Here is a 21646-nt window from a genome sequence, read left to right as displayed (position 1 = left end):
GGCTTTGAACAGAGATGCGAGAGAGGAAAAATAGGGTAGAGGAGAGATGCGAAAGAGGAATTACCCCGGGCAGCGACGTCATAACCACGCGAAAAAAGTGGTCCGCGGGGTTTAAACTTTGATCTGAATTTAAGAAATTATTAGGACAAGCTGTTGCACATTCATTTTAACATAAGAAAATTATTAGGACAAGCTGTTGCACATTCATTTTAAAACAGTGCTTTTAGCGTTTTCAAAACACGTGTAGCAATAAGATGCCCCAAACCTACCCGTATATTGAACTATATTTGAACTTTATTTAAATTTTACAAAATAAAAAAAAAAAATTGTTTGATCCATATTTTTAATCATATTGAACTGTTTTGATATATGATTCAATTTTAGGTAAAAAATCTTATTTGAATGTAGTTTGAACCTTATTTAAATGAATATCAATCATCACAGATTGAACAAGCACTCTTTAGCTAAAGCAATAGTTTTTCAAGTCCAAAATGAAGTTTCAAATGTACTTGAAACCTGCATATTTCTCAAATTTTTATTATTATGAGGCACATAAAATCAATTTTCTCTTAAATAAATGTTTATTATTTGATACTTTGGACATGATAAGTTTAATTATGTTCTTTTAAATATAAAATTAATGTATGTATCCATCGAAAAATTTATCCAACTTGATACAAAAAGGGCAAATGAATACAGACCACCCAGAACTTCCTACTTACAAATTAATCAATCTCTTTCATTCATATCTCAAAATTTCACTGAAATATTAAAGTTGATCGTGAAAACCCAATTCATATTTTCATTTTTATTAAATTCTCAATAGTTTGATGGTAGCACGCATGAATACACCGTTTCGGTAGTTCAAATCATAGCTGTATGGTTCCCATAATGAAGACTTCATTTAAATTAAACATGGTCCCCATGGCAAACTCCCGAAGGAGTCAGCCAGTCAAGCGAATGACCGAATTTTCAAATGGATGGTAAGCTCACTGCAGGTGACAATAAACGGAATCGCCTGCTTTATTATTCCTCAAAATCACTCAGTCATCACGATTCTTCCGTCTGCCTGGCAGACAACTGTCAGCGGAACAGCGCCGCTCGCTTGAGCGGCGGCAGCCCGGCGCCAGCCGGCGACGGTTCCTGCGAAGAGAACTATGGGTCAGAGCCAGAGCTGCGTTAGATACACTCCCGAATTCAATTTCTTCAGAGCCGTACAGTTCGCGGATCTGGAAACTGTAGAGTTATCGCTGAGCATCGACCCAGCCATTCTCAACAGAACCACTTTCTATGATCGATGCTCGGCTTTCCACATCGCCGCTTCCAATGGACATTTCGAGGTATCGATAGCTTTTAAATTTATTGCTCAATTTCCTTTCTGTTTCCCTGCCTTCCGATTCTCACTCGTGCTGCGTCTGTTTTCTTGCAGTTGCTTTCCATGCTGCTGGGTCGATCTGTGAACCCAGATCTCTTAAACAGGCATAAGCAGGTGAAGATGTTTGATATTGTTATTATTAATCTTTTTTATACGATTTTCGCTAATCTGACCTGTCTTACTGTTTTTGGGCGTTGCTATTTAAGACTCCTTTGATGTTGGCTGCAATGCACGGAAAGATTGAGTGCGTACAAAAGTTACTCGAAGCTGGAGCAAATGTGCTGTATCTTTTCCTAGGTTTTCCTTTTTAGTTTCTTGCTTTGTGAACGATGCGGATTGATCTGAATTATTTCAATTGTTTCCATTTTGTTCAGATTTTGAAGTTTGATTCGGTACAAGGAAGAACTTGTTTGCATTTTGCGGCCTATCACGGCAATCCAGATTGCTTGCAAGCCATTCTATCTGCTGCCCAGTCCACAACCGTAGTCAATTCATGGTAGATTGCCTTGAATTTAGCTTAAATCGTCTTGCTTGAGTTCAAGAAACTGTTCTTTGTTAAAAAAAATAAATAGACTTTTTAGACTTGCTGTTCTTAGGGGTTTTGCTCGTTTCGTCAATGTGAGCGATGGGACTGGCGCAACCCCTTTGCATCTAGCAGCAAGGCAAGGGCATCGATCATGTGTTCGCATTCTATTGGACAATGGAGCTCTTGTGAGTGCTTTAACGGCCAGATATGGGTAAAAACTTTCACTTACTCAATAATTTATTTTTAAATGTTAAAGTATGATTTCCTTGCTATTCAATAGCTTAAAAGATAAGCTACTGCAGCTGCCCAGGTAGTAGCCCACTTCACCTGGCTGCTCGTGGAGGATCCTTGGATTGCGTTCGTGAATTGTTGTCTTGGGGTGCTGATCGTCTTCAAAAAGATGCATCAGGGTATGTGTTCATTGCCGAGCCTGTTAAAACTGATGAAGTTTCTGTTTACGGGAATTATTACAGTTTTATTTTGAGACAAGAATTATTTTTATGTTTAGGTAAACATTCATTTTTATTTTTCAGAAATTTTTGTGGTTAAAAGGTAAACTTTTAGGGGTTGCTTGTTGCAAGTAGGATTTAACATTAGTTGGATTTAGTAAATCCCTAAATCAACCCAACCCTTAGAATTGATAAATCCAGATTTAGGCCGAATTGAAGGCAAAATTTGACTTCCTAAAGCTGAAAATTTGCAAATCTATGGAACTCCTGCATTTTGCTGTTTTTCTGGTTTTATAAATCCACTTAAAAACTTCTACCAAACCGTCCCCTTAGTGTGTGGTAGCTTTAAAGAAAATGTGTATTTGCATACATACTACACAATTCTTATACTTTTACATACCGAACACCTAAACTTTCATGTTTAAAAACATTACTACGCAAATCTTTTGCATCACATAAAAGATATCACTATCATTGACTTTTTAAAAGTGAAATACCACTTTTCATGCATAGTTTTCTAATACCAAAGTGTTATAAATTTTAGGAGTTAGATATGTATGCATAAGAATTGCGTGGTATGTATATAAATTTTCCTGAAAAATTATTGTTTAATTTTGCTAAAGTGGAAAAACTTATACTATTTTTTTTTCTGGCAAAGTGAGTGCGCAAAAATAACCACCTTAGAACTCCATTTTCAGCTAATTGGCTGAATATTCCAGCAGAAAAAATTTAATACAAAAAAAAAATATTGCATTTTCATTAGTCGTTGCAGCCACCCTAAATGAATCTTTAGTACATCAAATAATTAAAAAAGAAGAAAAATTTGATCATGATATCTTCAAGGGTTTAAAAACATTAGATTTGTTTTGAGGTGAGGTTCAGCATAGTCAATTTATTTTAGTGTTGCACTTATTTCAAAATAAATCTTAATAATTTAACTCATCATGATCAAATTTTGGTCTATATATTCTCACTTGATTTTTTTCATTGAAAATTTCATTGATTTGTACATACCAAATGGTCATAAGCATGAGCTTTTAGCTCAAAACTGAAAGCACTTTTGATCATTTGTTCTCCGTTGATTCACTCGTTAGAGTCTCCCCTTCAATCCTCCATTTAAAGATTTTCAAATTATAGATCTGATAATAATTTTTAACCTTCGCATGGGTTCATCACTTTTTTTATTGTTCTAGCAGAACTGGTTCTCTATTTGAAATAAATTTCTTGTGGTTATTTATAATTTCCAGGAGAATACCCTATTTTGTTGCATTGAAGCGAAAGCATGGAGCTTGTGCTGCTCTGCTGAATCCAGGATCAGCAGAGCCTCTGGTTTGGCCTTCTCCGTTGAAGTTTATTAGTGAACTAAACCCTGATGCAAAAGCTTTGCTTGAGGAAGCTCTCGTGGAGGCCAACCGAGCAAGGGAGAAGAATATCCTGAGAGGCACAGCTTATTCCTTTGCTTCTCCTATCCATCGTGAAGCTGAGATAAATGATGACTATGAAGATCATGATGACTACACGTCTGAGGTATTATTTCACGATATATTAGTATCCTCTTATGCAGAAAGCAAATACTGTCCTCCTTATAATTATATTTTAATTATTTGAAAAAATATGAATAACGTTAAGGATGTTTTCCTTTTCAATTCATTGATTATTTTCTTGGTCCAATCGCAAAATGGAGAAGTTTAGTTTCTACTATTCTCCTCAACAAGAAGTGTTCCTCTTTTTTTTTTCTTTAATTCCTTTTATTTCAATTCCTTCAAACCAAATGGAGCCATTACATATATGATAGTGATGGAGTTTTGATTTTATATAAGAGAGACCGAATGAATTCATCCTAGACCTGTAAGAGACAATTTTTATAATATATATATGACTTGAAACAAATTTAATGTTAAAATTTTCATATTATATATAGTTTATTAGGAATTTCTCAAACCACCCTATATTGACGTAGTCATTTTTTTTATTTTTAAAACCCTTGTTAACATCGAAATGGAGTTTTGAACGTTTCTATAATAACCAAATTATTTCAAATAAAACATGAAGAAATTAAAAATAATTAATGGAGATAAAAAATATAAAAAATGAAGCAGCCTTTTAATTTTTCTGTTTCTAATGTTACTAACTGTAAAAGGATTTCAATTTTATGTTGTTGATTGAACTTCCTAAAACAGATAAACATATTTCACTGATTGCGCCAGTCCTAAAAGATTGAATTTATATTTCAGATCAATGAATATGAGCTCTGCTGCATATGCTTTGATCAAGCCTGCACAATTGAAGTTCAGGATTGCGGGCACCAGATGTGCGCTCACTGCACTCTAGCTCTCTGCTGCCACAACAGACCCAATCCTGCAACTTCTTCCCAAACTCCACCAGTCTGCCCTTTCTGTCGGAGCAACATTATTCGACTGGTCGCCGCCAAAAGCTTTTTAAGTCCGAGCAAAGCAAGGCGGTCTCGTAACTTAACAGAAGGCAGCAGCAGCTTTAAAGGCTTGCCTTCCACAATGGCAACCATAGGAAAAATGGGCTCTCGAATAGCTGATAGCAGTGATATGCTTGATAAGCCTTGAAATAAATGAGAGGTTGGAGGCATTTAAATAATGAGCCGTGAATGGAATTAAGGTATGCATTCTGTTGTAATCTTCTTTATATCATAACTTCACTTTTAATGAGTTATTCATTTCACCATTAAATTTGGCGTGAAAAAGCATGTAAAAGTCTTGGAAGTCATGTGACTCTCTATGATTGAGCAAAGGTATCTCGTATGACATTTGCATGGCTTTGGAAATGCACTGTTTATTTTTTTTTTTAATGATGAATGTGTGTACCATGGAGAACATTGATGGAATAGGACAAAATCTATATGAATCTGAGAGAAGATGTGGGTTCCAGCTTAGTAATTTGCGTTTATAAGGTTCTGAGAGAGAATCTCTCCTATTATAAATACTTTTTTGGTACTTATTTTTTATTTTAAGTCTCATCTTGATCTGAAAATTTTATATTTCCAATGCACACTGCCATGACTCATGGGAGGGACAGCTTTGGCGAAACTCATTTTGGGAAAAAAACTATATTTTTGTTGATATGATTCCTTATAACATGTTCAATTAGGCATATGGGGTTTAATCAAGAGGGGGGTAAATCATAGTGATGAATATTATTTTGGTCCTTTATCGCTAAAATAACAAAAAAATGAATCAAATTAAATCTGTATGATGGACCAATATTCGGTTGGGGCATTTTCATGCACATCAAACAATTCTTATTTATTTAGATCACCACCTAAATACTCATATTAATATACATACCACCCATCCTTCATGTCATATAAAAAATACCACTTTAAAATTGAGTATGTTTTTATCACAAAATATTTTATGACAATTTTTTTAAGTACAAATATCAAACTTTGGCTATTGGATATGTAAATTCATAATAATTTGGTGGCATGCATGTAAATTTTCCTATAATATATTATTGTCTTCCCATGCTTCATTGATTATTAGTTTTTTTCATGAAAGGAGAGTTATGTTCTGCTCAAAATAAATTTGGAAGCAGGTTTTATGCATGACATTAATTTGGTAGGATCTTTGTTTAAATGTCTAATTGAAAATCAACTAGATCATGTGGGGATTTTCACTCATTTAATGGATGAGAAATCATTTTTAATTCAATTTATAAGTTTCAAATAAATGTTTTAGGACATCTAGATTCAGTCTAATAAATTTATGATTGAGACGATGCGTTGCGATGGGGTAGATGCTCTGATATCCAATCATCCAAATCTGTCAAAAAGATATTGAGAAGTGAGCTCAACCTATAAATAATACCTTTTAAATTATTTGAAAGGTTGAATGAAATGTAGATTCTATATCTTTATAAATCAAAATCAAATGAGCATATTAACAAAATGATTTCAAAAGAATTCAAGATCACATGAATCAAGTTTGCCTTGGCGTTAAAATGGCGATAAAATAAAAAAAAAAAGGAACTGTTCCATAATTTCATCACTTAAATCATTGAGATTGTTAGGCGGTCATTTAGGCAAAGCTCTCACCACGGGCAATTGATTCTATCACGATAGGGGTGCTTCCAGTAGTTCATTAGAAAGTTTTTCACTACAAAAAAATATGGGCAATTACATAAATGTCTCTTCAAACTTCATTAATTATAAATCTAACACCCTTTTCATTCATTTTTCTTATTCTCGCACAATTATCAAAATTCACGAAAAAATTGGAACACATGTTTTTTTTCTTTTGTTTGATATTACACTGTATAAATGCATCGGTTCGATAGTTTAAAGCATCATCCAAATAGTAATTATGTAAATAGCAATGCTTCGAGTGCTGCGGATGTTACGAGGTAGGGATCGCACTCGTTCATAGCACGATGAAATGCCTCCGAAGGTATCCAATCTCATATAAAAAAGAATGTATGGAGACGTAGCCCATCAGAGAATGTATCTAATGTTGTGGGTACGCAGTCTATCATTCTAGTTGACACTCTCCAAGAAGAAACCCCTTCAATAGAAGAAAGATTGAAAAAGTTAAGAGTCGATGTCAGACAGTTGCTGGTAGATAGAAAAAGAGACCCTCTTGATGACATAGAGGAGGGGGTTTGTATAAATAAACAAATGGAGACTTGAGCTACCTCATCTACACGAGAAATGCCAACACAAAGCAATGAGTAATTGACAGAAGAGCTGTAAAGGATCATACAACAGTGAGATGAGAAAATCAATCATTTCAAGAAGAAAGTTGAAAAAATGATGATCGTGTTAGCAACTTTGCATAGCTTTCCACAAATGACATAGTCGCCATCTGCTGAGTTCAACCGACCAGAGTTAGTCCACACTCTCGATAATAAGTGAAAATCAACAGAGGAAGAGATAGAAAATAAAAAGAAAAAAAATAATTCCACCCAAAGCGGGATCCTTGAAAAAGACATCACTCAATTAGTTGGGCAAAATGTCAAGGAAACGATGGCCTAGGTAAGGGGTGGATCAATGGTTCTGAGGAGTAGATCCTACCTTAGAGGAATTTGATTAAGTTCAATATCTTAAGGGCCTTGTACCTTTGCTTTTCAAGGTGTTTGATGGGACTGAAAACCCCTATCAGCATGTCACACACTTTCGAGAAATCCAGGAGTACGAGAGTGAAGAAGATGTTTGAACTTAATTTATGCACAGAACGTTTTGTTTAGTACAACTTATTTTAATTTGTTGATTTGGATTGCATTTCCTTTATATTATTGCACTATCTATGTTTATACTTTAAATTTTGATGTTAAGATTTCAGTGTTAGAATGTTGGTTTGCTTTAGAATACTGATTTTTGTTTGCTTTAGAATACTGAATTTGATGTTTGTTGGCTTGAAAAGTATTAATTTGTAATAGCACAAATTTTATATATAAATGTTTGTTTTGTGTTGTTTGTGAAAGTTTGGTGTTAGAATGATGTTTATATATGCTTAGAAATTTTTATTTGAGTTAAATAGAGGTAGACGTGATATGGTACGGAGTTGATTTTCATAGAAATCGAAATCTGGTGAATTTAAGCTCTGGCGCATTATGCGCCAATTTACAAAGCGCTAGCGCATGATGGACCAGATTTGGCGTATGATGCGTCAAAGACCCAAACACGCCAGATCACCTAAAAAATCATGAAATCACATGGACAAGCTCCATTTTCACTGCTTGGGTCGTCTCCTATCTCTAAACCTTGACCTAGGGCTTCTTATTCAGAACAATAGAGAAGATTTTGGATGCCAAAAATCATAAATTTCATCTTATCTTGGTAAGAGCTTCACTTTAAATTAGAAATTTTTTATTTTCACCATGGATTTTTCCTATAATATGGAAGATCCGAAATTTGGTGGAAGATCCGAAATGGAAGATCCGAAATTTGGGATTTTTAATGAAAAAGCTTGAAGAAAACTCATGGTGAAAAGTTTCTTACCAAATAATTTTAGGTGAGGAGTTAGATTTTTGATTTAGTAATTTGTTTGAAATTTATTTAGATTTTGATAGAATTTCTAATGGCTCCCCGAGTTAAGAGAGGTAGGTCTTCTGAAGATTTTGATTCAAGAAGATTCATTAACTTCAAGGCCTAACCTATTTGCAATACTCAAATGGAAACCAAAAGATTGATTCATGAACAAGCATTTGCTAACTTGGGTGCCTAACCTGGGTGCCGAGATCGAGAGGTTGATTCTTGCTAGAAATTGGGAACGGTTCTGGTACTTCATTGCAGAAGCGATTGTCCCCATGATTCGGGAGTTCTATGCTAACATGAGATTTACTTGGGGCGATGACATTCTCGTTAGAGGTAAACAAGTTGAATTTACTGCTGATCAAATCAATGATGGTTATGGGCTAAGCAATGTATTTTTCAATGAAGATGCTGCATTTGTGATAACTGATTCATCACTGAATGAAGTGCTTGCCTTTTTTCCGATGGAGGAGGAGAGTGGAAGATTAATAACAACAAGATAGTTAATTTCCTCGCTTCCATGTTGACTAGCCAGTCAAAGGTACGACAACACTTTATTTCTGCTATATTATTGCCAACGAATCATCTTATTGATGTTATGAAAGATTGAGTTTTGTTGAACTATTGCATTCAGAACATGAAAGCAATAGATGTTGGTTCACTTATAGTTTATCATGATTAAAGTATAGTTGGTAGATCTACAGCTAGTGGTTTAGGATATCCCGCCTTGATTTCCACCTTATGTGAACAATCAGGAGTAGAGTCCATAGAAACCATAGAAATGAAGAAATAGAAATGAAGAAATATTACAACCACAGAATCCTATTGGGAGGCATATGGTTCAAAGAGTTGAATCATTTGTTGAATCTAGAGGGGGAAGAAGGGATAGACACTCTACGTTAGCTACAGGAGCACTTACTTCTTGCTCTGCATCATCATAAAACATTATGGACCAACTCATGATTCAAAAAATGGACATAATTAATATTCAGGGTCAGATGGGAAAGATTGGAGCAAGAAATGCTTATAATGATGAATATCAACATAAGAGAGTTCAACATGATATTGATTTTCAGAATACCTTGGTGAGACATCTTAGGGGAGAGCCCAATGTGGAATATTTTCCTTGCCCCAGTTTTACTCCCTATGCTCCTATTCGGGATGAAGTTGAGGAAGAAGTAGAAGAAGAAGATGATGATGATGAGGAATGAGATGAAGACTGATACTTTTATGAGTCTAATGTAGTTTGTTTTTATGTTTGTTTGTTATTTGTGATTGAAATGTGTTGTATTTTCATTTGAGAATCTTTGTCGTAAAAACTTTCATTTTGTGTTGTGGACATAATTGTAATAGTAACTGTAGACTTGTACCTCTTTCTGCATTTTAGTATTTTCAGTTTTATTTTTCATTTTTGTATTTCTGCTTTTAATTCTTAACAAATTCTTTAGAATATATTATGTTTCATTTAATACTGTAATGCCTACATGTTTTTAAAGTTAGTACCTGCAGTATACCAGAGCCTAGTTTCATAATCAGAAATCCTCTACAGGTTAGTTTTTATTTTCATGCATTTACTATTTTCTTTCACTTACAATATTTTGTGCTAAAACATTTTTAAAATTACTTAAAAACTTAAGTTTGAGGGGAAGAAAATTTTCTTTGAAAAGAAATAAACTAAATTTTATTTGTTCTCAATTAACTATATTTTTAAAATTAATTTAACATGACTTGGGGACATCAAGATTTAACTTTAAATGACTATACTTATGTTTATAAATATGATGGTAAATTTAGGTAAAAAGTTTTTATTAATAAATGTCAATTCTAAAGTTAAAGATAGTTGGTACGATAGGATAAGACTATGTTTTTCTATTTAAAGTAAATGAAGTTGTATTTTTGAAGTATTCAAAGTTTTAGAGTTTCATGTAAGAAGAAAAGAATGAAACTTTATGAAAATCATAAATTAATATTTAGTGAAGAAAGGTATGGAGTTTTGATTTTAAGAAGAGGAAAGTGAAGTTCAAAATTATTAAAGGATATCCAGATATAGTAATCATCACTTGAAAAAGAAAAAAAATAGAAAAAAATGAAAAATGAAAGAAAGGATTGAAAAGATCCTAAGAAAAGGAAAGAAAAGAAAAAGAAAAGAAAAATAAGTAAGGAGAAGCTTGAGGAAATGCGTAATCAAAAATTGACTTCACTTGAATCAACTTAAGGAAGAAGTTCTGTTACATTTTCTAAACTTATATTGTAGTATTAGTAGCATTCCAAGTAAAACCCTCATAAAGTTCTTTTTCATATGAATATCCTAAATGTCCTTAATATGACAAAATGTAATTTTTCTTGAAATGAATATAGATTCAGAAATCTTAAATTTGATTACTAAGTATTCCTAGACATAGAATTTGAATCTAAGTTTTTATAGGTTTTCTTAAATTTTGTTATTCTACTAATTAAACTAAAGTATAGAAGTTGTAAGTAAATCTCAATCCTAAGTCATAAGCTTTTATGTAATAAAAGTGTTACCTGAGGACAATTAACATTTAAGTTTGGGGGATTTTGATATACCAAAATAAAATACGTTTTTAAGTACATATTTTATGCTTATTTTTTGTGATATTGCATATAAAGAAAGATATTTTCATGTTTTTGTTGTAGGTATATGATTTTTAGGCATTTGGAGCACAGACGGCAAATGGTTTGGAGCAAAAATGGCAAAAAAGATAAAATTTGGAGCCAAAATAGCGAATTTTGGAATTTTGGTGCATGATGTGCACGAAATTTGGAGCCAAAATAGCGAATTTTGGAATTCTGGTGCATGATGTGTCAGATTGGCGCATGATGTGTCGTTTAATAGAGGCTTGGCGCGTGATGCGATAGAGACAACTTTTAGCGAATTAAGATAGTTTAAGATGAATTTTGCGTGAATTTTTAGAGAAACACTTGTTCTACGCAACTATTATAGTAATTAAATACATTTAGACACTTTGGAAGGTTCTTTTATGAAGGGATATGTCTTTTGGATCAAATGACACATATTTTAAATTCAAAATAGTTGGCTTTTGGAGTGAATTTTGGAGGGAATTTTGAATTTTTTTTAAAAGTAGACAGCCCAAAATAAAAGAAGAAGACTTCAAGAAGTTTAAAGTGGGGGATGAAATTGACAAGAAAGTGGGGATGATGTGAAAGGCAAGGAGAAGATGAGAGGTGATTTTCTTCTAGGATTGTAAAAAGAGAGGGAAGGTGAGAGATTTCTTCTTCATTACTCTTCTAAGAGAGAACTGAGTGTGATTGTAAAAAGAGAAAAACTTGGAGAGAACTTTAAGGGATTTGCTTGGGAATGATCGTGAGATAAGTTATGTCTTTTATTTCTTTTATTTTGTAAAGTTATTTTTATATATGAAATCCGTGTTTTGCCATATCCTTCTTATGAATGATGTGTAGTCTTTTTTATCTTTCTCACTACTTTGAGATATGGTTTTGTAAAAAATTAATTTTTCTTCTATGATTTTAAATGTTAATAATTTATGATGATCTGAACTCCGATCTTTATTTACTTTTCGATATGGCCAATTGAAATGTTAAAACATGTTGAGAAACATATGTTCTAAAAAGGGCTATGATTTCTACAATAAGGGGAGAATCACATTTGATTTCACGGGAGAGTATGTCATCCAGGGAATTGAGTGCAAATTAAAATTGAAATATACTTTGTTGGATGCAGAATTGGAGATTTTAATGTCACATATTAAAATCCCCAATTTGGTCTAGTTGATTGGAAATTAATGCGAGATTGTTAGCCCTCAGAGGAGGGAGTAGTGGGAGCTCTAGAGTGGCTGCAGGTATTTTCCCCGCCTAACCATGAAATTAGAGACCAAACTCTGGATTAGTCAATATTTTTTTAACACTCGAAAGAGGGTAAAAAATAGGATTACTCTTATTTGACACAAAATAGTTGTTATAATTATAGTTTTTATAATTTTTTTAAATGATTTTAATTTCTTCAAAATCCATATACTTATTGTAAAGGGAAAAGATGTTTTCTTTAATTTGAACCTTCCGTCAACAAAAACTCTGTTTAGTTTTCATAATTTTACTTTTGAAAGTTTAGTTTTTAATTAGTTAACTCTGCCTTTCAATTGCATTTTATATAACATTCACTTGAGTTGTTAATATTCAAACCTCGCACTTTAATTTTATTTTTATATTTTTAAATTATAAAATAATTTTGAGAATTTACTTATAGTTAACTAAAAAAAGGAATGTTTTTTTTATCATGAGACTGCTGCACTTAGTGAAGAATGTAGTGCAATAATTCAGAAAAAAAATTCCTCGAAAACTCAAAGATCCTGATAACTTTACCATACCTTGTGCAATTGGAGAGAAATTTCGTAGAAAAACTTTATGTGATGTAGGAGTGCTCATTAAACTTGTGTTATTATCTATATTCAAAATGTTAGGTTTAGGGGAGATTTCTCCCACTATTGTAACCCAACAATTAGTGGATCAATAAATCACTTATTCTAGAGGGGTTATAGAACATGTACTGGTTAAAGTGGATAAATTTATCTTCTTTATTGAAGTTAATGTATTAGATATGGAAGAAGACAAAGGAATTCCAATTATTTTGGGATGACTTTTCCTTGCTACCCAGACGAGCAATGATAGATGTGCAAAAATGGGAATTAATGATGAGAGTGAATGATTATGAAGTTACATTTAATGTACTTAAACTATTGAAGTATCCTGATGGAAAATGTTATAGAATGGATATTATTGATGATATGATTGTTAATCAATTTTAAAATACATGTGAAGTCAAATTGGATCAATAAGATGAAATCATTTTAGAAGAAGAACAAGAAGCTGAGACTGAAGGAGATTCTGAAGATGAATAAAATGAAATGATTACTGAAGATTGAAATTATGTTCAGGAAAATTATAGAACGTTAGATACTAATGAAAATGGTGTACGTTTGATTCCATCTCTTGAAAAAACTCTTGAACTTGAGAAGAAAGTTTTGCCTACTTATTTAAAAATGCATATTTGGGTAACTCATCTACATTACCAATTATTACATTCGCATAATTGACCACAGAACAAGAAGAACTATTATTCTAAATGTTAAAGAATCTTAAAAAACCCTTTGAATGGACATTAGCTAATATTAAAGGAGTCAGTCTTTCAATCCGTATGCACCGGATACTGATTGAAGATAACCATAAGCCTAGGGTTGATCCTCAAAGGATATTGAATCCTATAATGAAAGTTATAATTAAGAAACATATTTTAAAGTGGTTGGATGCTGGGATTATTTATCCAATATAAGATAGTTCTTGGGTTAGTCCTATTCATTGCGTTCCTAAGAAAGGAGGAGTGGCTACAGTTGAAAATGAAAGGAATGAATTAATTTTGATAAGGCGATTTAGTGGATGGTGAATCTTCATTGATTATAGAAAATTTAATGCCACCACTAGAAAAGACCATTTTTGTTTTCCTTATATTGATCGAATGATGGATAGACTAGCAAAACACCGTTATTTTTACTTTTTGGATGGATATTCTAGATACCACCAAATACCTATTACTCCTGAAGATCAAGAGAAAACAACTTTTACTATTTCATATGAAACCTTTGCTTTTAGAGGCATGTTATTTTGATTATGTAATACTCTTGCAACTTTTCAGAAATGTGTGATGTCAAATTTTTGTGATCTAATTGAGAAAGGAATTGAAATTTTTATGGATGATTTCACAGTATTTGGGTCTGTGGACCTCATTTTTAGTTGAGGTCTAGCTTTGTCCTTTTTTGTAGCCTAGGATTTAGTTATAGGATTTTCCAGTTGACTATTCCTAGAAAACTAGAAAAGGAACCCTCATCATTAGAAATTCATATTGGTCCTAACTTCTAGTACTTAGTAGGTGGGGTCAGAATAGGGAAACTCAAAAGGAGCCTCCCATAGAATGTTCAGACCTTAGGAATAACCCTTGGTGGTCTGGTTTTGGTTGAGATGGCTTGCACAGACTAAACTTTCTTACATACCCAAAACCCTAAGACCCCTTGACTTGGTCTCATGATTCTTTTTGGAAAGCTCTTATGAATGAACCTATACCCCTAGTCTTTGACTAAGAGAGTTTGAACCAGCATATTGAGCATCCACAATGTGTCCTCACATGACTCCTATTTGTTTGGCATGGTTTTATGGCTTATTTTCCTATCTAAAATCACCAAATTACCAAAATACCCCTACAACACTAATTTTTGCCAAAAATCCCAAAATTATCCAAAATACCCAAATTTGCGCAAAAGTCATCTCAAACCACTCACCACAACCTAAATTGGCCAAAATTCACCAAAATCTCCAAATTTCCAAAATACCCCCAAAGTTACAAAAAATTATCAAAATGCCCCTCATGACCCAAAAATTTAAAAAATTCTAAAAATTCCCAAAAATTCCAAAATCATCCCAAATATTTCCAATTTTAATTTCTAATCATCATATTGACCCAATTTGACCAAAAGCCGCAAATTTGTCCTTAAGGGCCCAATTTCCCCAAATTAGTTTTAATCCTGACCCAATTGACTCTAATCTTGCCCAATTTCAATTCCAAACCAGAATTCATTACCCCCAATCTCAATCTAAATAAAATTCAAGACCAATTTGACTCAATTGCAAGCCCAATTTTACCCAAATCAAAAAGCCCCAATTTTAACCATATGACTAAATCCATCAAATTGGCCTTCAAATTCAATTCAAATCACTTGAAATCACTTCCAAACTCTTCATGATACACTCCTACATCAAATTCAACATTCAATTGATCCAAAATTTAGCCCAAATTCACCCTTAATTTTAAAAGCTCAAGCCAACCATGTTTAATTCCAAAAGCCCAAATTCAATTAAAAGCTGACATGACAATTTCCTCTCTTCACCATTCAATCAAAATCAATCCCTGAGCTTTAAATTTATGATTAAATCATTACAAATAAAGCCCCACGACAAAATCAACAAAAATTCCCGATAATTCCAAAATCCTTTCTCATGCAAGAAAGCTAAGCCAAAGGGAAGCTATGAAGCCATTCTCAAGCCATAGGTGAGCCATATGAGCCTTGCCACATTACCAAGCTATTAATGGTAAGAGGACAAGTCACTTTTAAGCCTCTTTAAAATTTTTTTTAATTCTTTTAATTAAACACTTAAACCCATGCTTAGCCAAAATCCCTTGGAGGGTGACTCCACCTTACTAATTAAGCTAAACCACCTGATTCTCTTCAGCACCCAAACCTTCCTTGATGGGTGAACCTAGCCCCAAACCATGTCTTGACCCAAATTGACCCAAAATGGTCATTCCCCCATTCCTCTTTAATCCAACACCTTTACACATGAGCAACCCCAATTGATTGCACCAAAACCAAGCTTTGATCCCCCTGAACAAATGGTGAACTGACCATGGTCAGCCAACCACCTTGGTTGTGGGAAAACACCATGGCCCAGGGAGCCCATATGGTCATAACTCAAAATTAAACTCATCCAAGCTGCCTCATTCCAATTGGACACTTGCACTCTTCTTCACTCCACCCAAGAAAGCCTTTCCACCCTCCAATTGCTCCTGAGGGCCACCATGGCCTCCTCTATTTAAGCTCACCCTCCACGACCAAGAGAAGAGAGCTTGAAGAGCTTGAAATTTCTTGGGGAGACGAAATTTCTTGGGGAGACTCTGCCAAATTTTTCCTAGAGCTTCTCCAAGACCTCTGAAGTGTAATGCAACCATTCTCCAGCCCTCTTCCCCACTAATCAACGACAATTTCTCAAGCCTAATTCGAGCCCGAAAGAAGAAAGCTCTCAAAACTCCTCCAAAACTAAATTAATTGCACTCAATGGCACTCACCCCATCCCCTGAGTGAGAGAAGAAGATTACCCGCAAAATCCCCATCACCGGACTAGCCTAGGGTGTACTTTGATCAACTCTTGAGAGAAGAAGATTACCCGCAAAATCCCCATCACCAGACTAGCCTAGGGTGTACTTTGATCAACACCCAAAATCGGCCTTGGTCAAAATTAGGTCTAGACACTTCACCACGACCAGAGACTTCATCCTTAAGCTCTTTGGACCTCCACGAAGCTTCTCCAAGTATCCAATTGAAGCTTCCCCTCTTGGACCAAGGTATAAGATTTTTCTCTCATCCCAAGCTTATTTTTATTCTCCATGAGCATAAGATCGATTTCATAGTAGGTTAGCCATATGGATAGGTTTGTCTCACTTAGATGAGTCCATAAGATCAAACTCAAAGTGATTTGGTCAAGTGTAGCTCGAGATGTTAGGGTTTTAAGGTGGACGACTATCAGGTTGAACCAGTTGGGGGACATTGGATCATGCGTGTATCACATGGATGGTTGAGATCACTTCAAATGGGGCTTCGGTTCATAAAGTGCGGGCTGACTCAGATGGCGGTGCAAAACCAAAAGTCGCCGCGTGGAGCTTCGGAGACGTCGAGGTTGAGGAAGCGCCGCGCAGGATAAGTAGAAAATTAGGGAATTTTTTGATTTATTTATTAGCTAAAACTTCAAAAATGCATATGTTTTTGTAGGAAAATCACAAAAATAAAATAAAAATATCTTCTTGCTCAGTGAACAGAGGAGAACAATGTGGAAATGAATTCATTTTTGTTTGATGCATATATTATTTTTATTTAATTAAATAATGTTTTTCTCTTGAATTCTCCATTTGTCTGGACATTTCACTATGACATGGGACCATGGGGCTTTTGATGTATCTGATGTTAGGTATCTCCCCTGATTTTTCTAAAGGGGGGCATCTCTAACAAAAAATATTAAATATTTAATTTTCAAGTTAATAGAGCCTGTTTTGGTAAAATAATTATAATAATTAAAATAATCATCATAAAAATATAAAATTTATTTTGGTAGGTTCATTTTGGTCAGAGGACCCTAGGAAAAACACAAAGTTAGTTTAACTCATTAAAATAATCCTAATTGTTGCAAACCCTAATAAATGAAATAAAATTAAGTTGGAGTAATTATAAATGTAAATGACATAAAAATCATTCTCCACTATAATTTAATTTTAGAGAAGCTCCCCATAAAAATTCAAGTCAATTAGAATTAATTTGATCATTCAAATGGATTAATCAAGTGAAATTACATTTTTGGCATTAAAATAATTATAATAATTAAAATAATACTTTAAAAATTACTAAAATTTGTTTTGGGAGTTCCTTATGACCAGAGGAACCTAAGTAAAATAAAATTGGAATTAAAATAAATACTTTACTTATTGAGCTATTTTGGGCATTTAAATAATTAAAAATTATTGCATTTAAATAATTAAAAATTATTAAATAATTAAAAATTATTTAAAAATCATAAAAATTGTAAAATTGTAAAAACACACTAAAATTTCACCTTTGGATTCCTAATCACTTCAAATAAATTAAAATAATTTTCCTAACTTTCTAAGTCAATATATTAATTTTAAAGACTTAAAATGAATTTTCTTTAGTTTTTCACTAAGATAATTCCAATAATTAAAATATGAATCATTAAAATATGAAATTTATTTCTTTAGGTTCCCTGGACTCAAAAAGATTTAATAAAAATATAAAACCTAATTTTGTACTTAAATAATATTTTATATTTAATTAATTCTCAAAATAAACAAATAATTCTAATAATTAAATTAAATCTCTAAAAATCATAAAAATTCGTCCAAGTGGTCCCCTGACCTAGGTAAACTTCTAATAATTTTCTTAGTGATAGAAGTTTTGTTTTGGTTGAGTTTTTAAATTTTCATTGAAAATCCCTATTTTTTGCATTAAAAATAATTATAAAATTAAATAAATTAAAAAAAAATTCACATTTTCTTCTTTGATGTTTTAATTAACCCATGAGTGAGCTAAGATAAAAATTTCAAGTCATTTGAGTCTATTTTAATGAATTATCGGGTATTAAGGTCTTAGGGGCAAAAAGGGTAATTTTGAAATTTAAGGCTAAATTAATATTTAGGCTTAACCAAAGGGCTAAATGGGTAGTAAATAAGCTTAACTGATATGTTTTGATGATTGGGATATGAAAAGGATGAATGGTAATAACCAAGCTCACTTTGGTCTTGTAAAGGATACGTTTGTAATTTTCCTAAAATTGATGAAATTTGGAAGAACATTTAAATAAAAAAAAGATATTTAGGTGAGGGGTTTGTTTTTTGGAGGATCATAACTCACTGATTTTAAGCCCCAATTAATGGTTTTGAAATGATTTGTAATTCATGAAAAGGATTAAAGGTATAAACATGTAAATCTTTTTTTTTCTAAAATTACAAATCTACCCATTATATTTTCTAAGGGCTTGGTACAGGGCTTGGTACTGAACTAGGCTTAATCAAAATTTTATTTAATGAGATATAGAAAATAATCTATAACTAATTTAAAACTTTGTAAAACACTAAAAGCTCATATTTAAAATCAAAGTGCTAAGTTTCTTAATTAGACCAAATTGCTTTTAAGGGCCTTTACTTATATAATTTATAAATAAAACATCAAGTGATAATTACCCCATTTTTAGGGTTGGCTAAAACATCAGTTAATTGAGCATAACAGTATGATAGGGATGAGTTATTAAGCAACATAATGAGTTTGAACGAACTCGGGACTTTTCAAGGGATTGTGAGATGCCTGGGACTTGGTCCCTAGACCTTTCTCATACTCTTTTGGATATCCTGAAATATGATTATACTCATTATGCCTTGCTTAGGAAGACATCTATACACTTAGATAAATAGGACCCACTAAGATATGACATAGGATCTGGTAGACACACCTTAAACTTGTACTTTCAACTTTTTCTACAAGCATGTTTTAATTCCTACAAAATTATATTTATATATGTGCCTTGTAAGTACTGAATTTTCAAGAGGAATGAAAAGAATTGATAGGTACGCTTTTTTTTTAATTCATTGCATTACAATTTACTTTTACTTATTGTGTCCTGCTCATGAACTTGCATGTTAAACAACGATGTCACCCTGCATGTCAAAACTAAAACTTTTAGGATAGCAACAGAACTGAAACCAAAACAAAAACATAAAAAATCAAACAAAATAAAATTCACCACCACAATATTCAAAATATAAGCTAACTTAAAATTTAATCATAAACAAAAACAAAATAAAAATTGCAACTAAATTAAAACGTCTCTATCGGATGATCAAGAATCCATCAGAGGAGGTAATCTACGATTACTAACGATATTTCTCATGGTCTAAATGAAAGTATGGAGCTCATTGAGTTAAGTTTAGTAAATTCATTTGGACTAAGTGAATCTGAAAGAAAGTAGTGGGACTGGAATGAGGGAACCGTAGGACCCTAACTGGTGTCGCTCTAATCAACTTTAATACACCCCATAATATTTAAATAATCATAACCCTTTCATTTGGACTAAGTGAATCTGAAAGAAAGTAGTGGGACTGGAATGAGGGAACCGTAGGACCCTAACTGGTGTCGCTCTAATCAACTTTAATACACCCCATAATATTTAAATAATCATAACCCTTGGAAACATTTGATTTAACATCATGACTTGACACATTAGCAAACTTAAAATCGTCACAATGAGGAACTTCGAGCTAGCATTATGGGTAGCACGACCATCTTCAATAGCAAAACATGTCTATACCAGCTAAACTATTCCTTAGAATTAAACAACAAATCCATAGGACTTCATGGTTGTTTACTTATGCTATTAAACAACAAATCCATAGGACTTCATGGTTGTTTGCTTATGCTGTATAAATCCTCAATTAATCTTTAGGCCTTTGTATGGTTCTGCTATACAAAATAAGCGCTAAATCGCCTTAGAATTTTGAGGTTGTCATTTGTCACAACCTAAATCCTCACATCTTCCAGGATATTTTTGTAATCGTTTTACATGAATGTAAGCCCTAATTAATGAAATTTGCAGGATAAAACATTAAATAATTTCTCTCTAAAGCTGAACCAAAACAGTAGGTTAGTTTTGGAAAGTCACCAAGGTTCTCCTCAAGATCTGTGACATCCCCTAGTCTCTCTTCCTGTGGATTCCATAAAATGTTCCAAGTTTGAGCTACTCCCCTTTCACACATCTTGATCTGATTTCATTGAAATGTCCTATTCCTTCGAACTCCTTGAAGATAATATCCCCTGATTTTTATCGAGAGTTTTCTTAGGTGACTTCGGTTATCTATAATGTAATTAACTAAAGAGGTTTGCCCTTATAGAAAGAATTTTCAAACCCAGCTTAATGTAAACCCTATTTAATCCTTCATATTAAATAGGGGATCTTGTTGTCTTATAATAAAAATATTTCCACAGACTTAACAGATGTCTTACAATCTTTAGTTTATTTAATCAAGTCTTACCAGTAAGTAGTGCGTTTATCCTTCGGGATGAATAAATTATTTGCGGTATTAGGCTCGTTTGTTTAAACTATTGGGGATATGAGATCGGTCTGGTCTTGTACTTTCAAAAATCTAAAATACTATTTTTTCCAAATTATATATTAAATTAAACTAAAACGGGTGTTGTGATATCCATCCTGACAACCAACAACTCCACAACCCCTCAACCTTTTTAGTGTCGAAAAATTCTGGAGACTCCACTGTGGATTTGTTTCTCTCTCCATATTAACTAGGGAATATTATCTTCAAACATCGATAATGTGTCCATGTCCCTTATGGACCAAATTACCCTTCTTCAGTTAGTACGTGACAAAGACTTTATATATGCTTAAAAATACAAGTATTTAATATTGCTGCTAGAAGATTTAATTCCTCAACAACGGCACCAAAAAATTAATAACGGTTATAGATTCTATAAAGTTGTATATATAAAATATTCAATAATGGTAAAGTCAAACTTATCAACGCAAGTATACGTATCACTCAAGTAATATAGGGCTCTAATGGAGTCATAGATATCGATCCCACAGGGAGTAATATTACAGGTTATGAACTAAGATTTTAGAAAATCAATACTTAATCACAACAATATTATCCAAATTGCTTATCTATCACTAATAGGAAATTGAAATAAATATGTAATTTTAATAACACTTAAATAACTAATTCTATTAATAAAGTTTCTAATGTGAAATTAAATATATTAGAAAGCATCATTCTCCTTGTCAAGAAATTATAGTGAATGGATAAAGTGAATCAGTTGAAATTGTATTGTACGAAGGCATAAAGAACATTGACTAATCATATGCTTGATTACTGAATCTGCGGCTAGGCTGGGAGGATA

General features: G+C 32.9%; 1 protein-coding gene across 1 annotated transcript; it reads left to right on the top strand.

The window, feature by feature from the left end:
* The first annotated feature begins 1127 nt into the window (after positions 1-1127).
* LOC110035865 (E3 ubiquitin-protein ligase XB3-like) lies at positions 1128-5129 on the top strand. The gene is made up of 8 exons (XM_020740178.1): positions 1128-1340; positions 1430-1489; positions 1582-1653; positions 1750-1871; positions 1972-2112; positions 2204-2311; positions 3598-3877; positions 4585-5129. Exons 1-8 carry the CDS (start codon positions 1158-1160, stop codon positions 4927-4929), a joined length of 1311 nt encoding a protein of 436 aa, XP_020595837.1. The 5' UTR covers positions 1128-1157; the 3' UTR covers positions 4930-5129.
* The last annotated feature ends 16517 nt before the right edge of the window (positions 5130-21646 follow it).

This window comes from Phalaenopsis equestris, unplaced genomic scaffold, assembly GCF_001263595.1.
Source record: "Phalaenopsis equestris unplaced genomic scaffold, ASM126359v1 Scaffold200385, whole genome shotgun sequence".
NCBI lineage: Eukaryota > Viridiplantae > Streptophyta > Magnoliopsida > Asparagales > Orchidaceae > Phalaenopsis > Phalaenopsis equestris.
The sequence above is the reverse complement of the archived record's forward strand: the minus strand, read 5'-3'. Positions and strand labels throughout refer to the sequence as shown.

Bases quoted from the DNA above. Each gene is read 5' to 3' on its own strand.
- LOC110035865 (XM_020740178.1), top strand. From the start codon at position 1,158: ATGGGTCAGAGCCAGAGCTGCGTTAGATACACTCCCGAATTCAATTTC. The intron at 1,490-1,581 runs GTGAAGATGTTT...TTGCTATTTAAG, and splicing joins TCTTAAACAGGCATAAGCAG to ACTCCTTTGATGTTGGCTGC. The intron at 2,113-2,203 runs GTAAAAACTTTC...AAGCTACTGCAG, and splicing joins GCTTTAACGGCCAGATATGG to CTGCCCAGGTAGTAGCCCAC.